This window comes from Pleurodeles waltl, chromosome 3_2 (genome assembly GCF_031143425.1).
Source record: "Pleurodeles waltl isolate 20211129_DDA chromosome 3_2, aPleWal1.hap1.20221129, whole genome shotgun sequence".
NCBI classification, from domain to species: domain Eukaryota; kingdom Metazoa; phylum Chordata; class Amphibia; order Caudata; family Salamandridae; genus Pleurodeles; species Pleurodeles waltl.
The window spans coordinates 26,862,131-26,866,311 of NC_090441.1; the positions used below are offsets into that span (position 1 = coordinate 26,862,131).

The 4,181-nt window shown below is 44.3% G+C and overlaps 1 protein-coding gene across 1 annotated transcript; it reads right to left on the reverse strand.

Moving 5' to 3' along the window:
• Positions 1-324: 324 nt before the first annotated feature.
• On the reverse strand, positions 325-636 carry LOC138286346 (histone H4-like). Its single transcript, XM_069226505.1, has one exon. It carries the CDS (start codon positions 634-636, stop codon positions 325-327), a length of 312 nt encoding a protein of 103 aa, XP_069082606.1.
• Positions 637-4,181: the final 3,545 nt, after the last annotated feature.

Below are 4,181 nucleotides of genomic sequence, written 5' to 3' on the forward strand. Positions count from 1 at the left end.
AGAGCACCTGGAATGGGATTTTTAAATGACAATAAACTAGTTTCCAGTGGGCGGATTGTAATAAAGGCACATGGATGGCTATGGCCTCTTAAACTAAAGGCATATACAAAACTTTGAAAATGTGTTTGTTGTCTCCTAATTGCTTCAATTACCACTAGAGATAATAAATGTCACCCTGACAGCACTGTGCCCATAAATCTCCTGCAATTATGCACATTAGTCACCTTATACCAGATTTGATCTGTCAGCACCTCGCAGAGGGCAGGTCCTCGGGTCTAGATCTATGTTCAGAGAAGCTCATGTATTTGGGACCTCGAAGAGTATTTAGCCGCCAAATTTGTCGAGAGTGCGCCCCTGGTGCTTAAGGATGTACACCACAGCCATGGTGGTTACAGTCTTCAATTTGATGTAATCGGTGTTGGTGACTGTGTCCAGTATCACATTCCACAGAAAAGCCTTAAGCACACCGCGTGTCTCCTTATAGATGAGGCTGGACATGTGCTTGACTTCTCCACAGGGTGCTAAGCAGCAAATGGCAGGCGTGGTGATGCCATGGATGTTGTCCTGAAGCATCTTCCTGTGCCTCTTGGTGCCCCCTTTGCCGAAACCTTTTCCTTCTTTGCTGCGCCCAATCATGGTCTTCTCTCGCTCAGAACACAATTAAGAATGCAAAACAATCCGCCAATTGAAGCAGGAGACTGCAGGCAAATGTTTATTTTTTATGCATCCTGGTAAATGCCTGTGATATTATTTTATCATGTTCTAAGTTGTTATGCAGTGTAAGTTGCTTTATGTATGTATTTGCATTGTTAGAATATGGAATGTAACTTTGTGATGTTTAGAACCTGGTGTGGAGAATTCTCTGGATGTCAGCTGATCTGCGATCTTCCTGCCGTCAAGAGCTTTCTCTGCTGTGGGACTATTTATGTGAATAAACCCAGTTCCCTCAGCTTCACTAGTTGTTTCTGAGTTTCCTAATTTCGGGTTCTTTCTCCCGACTACATACAGTATTGGTACCAGAAATGGGGTAACCAATTAAGGAGTCAGCGGCTACATCCATTAACTTTTGAGTAGGATCTTCGTCAAACTTATTTTCTGAGGTACTGCATTATCGGAAACCATCCAGTATAATTAACTTTCGCCATCCTGCTTTGCACGAGCGCTAAAGGAATTTATGGTCGTTATCTTAGCACGTATCCTGAGCAGCTGGCAGTGGTGTGCTTGCTATCATTGCATGGCAACTCTGCGCAAGCTCTTCAAGTAACTGTGCTTTCTTCACTATGCAGTCCACTGCATGTTTGCGCTCCTGCTGCTCCACCTCCCCAGCTATGTTGGTTCTGCAAAGGATCCTGGGAGCACAGTGTAGTCACATGCTCTGGTGGCCATCTTTGATTGAGAGACCTTCGTTTTACTCGTCAATACCGGCATATGATGTTCTTCAGTGCTAGACAAGTAATCTTAAAGCTGGCTACTTTCATATGGTGAAGGGTGAGTGAAAGATTTTCTAGCATGCATGTCAAGAATTTTCAGTTCTGTTAAGGACAGGAGGTGAGGATTATGCTTCTCTTTCTTTATTACTCAAATACAGCAGCCAATCACAAAACAGAAAACTTCAACTACATTTCCCAACATGCTTTACTCAACATGTCCACCAATCACAAAACATTTGACCCTATTAGAGTCCATAACATCATCTAGAACTCCTATTTCTTTGCTCCGTAAAACTCCATCACAATTAAAAAACGAAAACCACAAACTTTGCACACATCTTCAGGTAAAGTCTGCCTACCTGATGAAAGGCAACCAAACAAAGAACCTGCATCTTGTCTATCCAGGTCTGAAACAACTCTTTTTTAATTCCGATTTCTGCTCCGTTCCTCAGAAATCAGGAAAAAAATATCATGTTAACCTCATGCATAGAACCTTTAATCCTCAGGGTGGGTAAAACTTTCATACGACATACTCATTACTCAAATACGAATTCATAAATCATACTGCAACAGATTAAGTGGGTGGGATAATCCTCGCCTCCGTGTCCTTAATAGAATTGAAAATTCTTGACGTGAATGCTAGCAAATTTTTCATTCTATGTCTGGACTGGAGGCTCAGATTATGCTCGTTCAAAGCTGAGTGAAAAACTCTTGTTGCAATGTCACCCACTGGTTTATAATAGAACTGCCTAAATGTAGAATCTGAAGACCAATCAGCTGATTTCATAATGTCTTGCGCTGCCACTCCGAATTGTACAGACTTAGATGCCATCACACCTCTAAACAAATGAGCACCAAATTGCTGAATGTCAATTCCCGCCTCTACCATTATTTCTCTTAGCCATCTTGCAATGGTCGCGGCAGATACAAGTTTGAAAGGCTTTTGTAATGAAATCAGTAATTGACCCGTCAGATCTGACCTCAATGCTCTAGTATATTCTTTGTATCTTTTCAAACAATTGACTACACACAATTTCGAACAAAAAGGATATGCAAAGTACTCTGTACATGTAGATAATGTTTTTGTCCTTCTAGTAATGGTGAAAGAAACACCCTCCGGTGTAAACACTCTACCTGCAAGATCTAGAGCTTTCACACCCAATGATCGTCAATAAGCTGCCAAGCATAAAAGCATTGCTAATTTGGCAGATAATTGCTTTCTCGTCAAACCGGAATTATCTGGCCATCTCTCAAACAATCTGAGAATCAGATTCACATCCCACAGACACGTATATTTTGGCCTCAGAGGATTATATACTCTCGCGCCCTTAAGGAGCTTAGAAATGACTGGATGCATTCCTCGAGGAGCATTATTAACATTAACATGCCCTGCTGAAATGGCCGATCAAAAATTATTTACTGACCTGTAAGATATCCTTCCTCTGTTTTCTGTTATGGGAAATTCACAATTTGGATTCTCTCTGCTGCCACTGGATCCACGTGCCTTTCAAGCATGAACCCCGCCAAGATCTCCAAGCTGATGAGTACCTTTTCCTAGTAGATCAAGCCCACGCTCTACCGATAAAGTTTGCAGCCGTGTCCGAAATGCCTGGCAAGTACCACTGTTGCCTGATAGCCTCCAAGCCATCAGCTGCAACTGTCTCTCCACTACCAAAGGATGCCTCTCTCCCCGCGGACCTAACAGCATTTATTGTGACCAAGGAAGACATAGAGGAGAGTCGCACGCTAGTTCTAGAAGGAGTGGGAACCAAGGCTGTGCCTTCCATATCAAAGTGATCAACACTACCTCTGCTGCTTGGCACTTGATCTGAGTCACCACCCTTGGAATCATTGTGAATGGGGTAAACGCATAATTGAGAGACCCTGACCAATCCTGATTGAATACATCCATGGCCGTTGCGAGAGGGTCTGGCCTCCAGCTGAAAAACTCCTCGAACTGTCGGTTCAGGCATGATGCAAAGAGATCTATCCTGCACCGACCCCAAAGTTATTGGGTCAACTGGAAAAGCTGGGGAAGACACTTCCAGTCGCTGTGGTCCCTGAGATACCTGGAATTCCAGTCCGCTGCCACATTGACCTTCCCCGGAATGTACTCTGCTAGCACTATCAACTTGTGGGCTAAGCAGTAATGCCAAAAATCCTTGGCTATCTCAGCCAGGGCAGGCGACCTGGTGCCCCCCAACTTGTTGATGGAACGTACTGATGAGATATTGTCCATCCGAAGCAGAATGAAACACGACACCTTCTTGGGAGATAATGTTTTTATTGCAAAAGACCCTGCCAGCAGCTCCAGACAGTTGAAATGTAATTGGAGCTCTTGCTGGGACCATCTCCCTCCTGTCAAGATATTCCTGCATCGAGCACGCCAGCCCCACTGGCTGGCATCTAATTCTATTATTGTCTCCGGTTTGGATCTGAAAATAGCCCTGCCATTCCAGGCATCTACTTGCGTCAGCCACCACCTGAGTTCTGCTCTTACCTCTTCTGTCAGAGGAATCCGATCCGAATACGTCAGGCCTCTCTGAAGGTGCTGGATTTTGAGCCTCTGCAAGGCTCTGTAATGCAGAGGGCCCAGGAATATTGCTTGGATTGAAGAGGCTAAGCCCACAATGCGTGCGATCTTCCTCAGTGACAGCGAGGGCTGCGCTAAGGCTACCCGCAACTCTCTCTTGATGTCCCGAAGTTTGTTCTTAGGATGGATCAACTGGGACGTCTCGGAATTGATAAAAA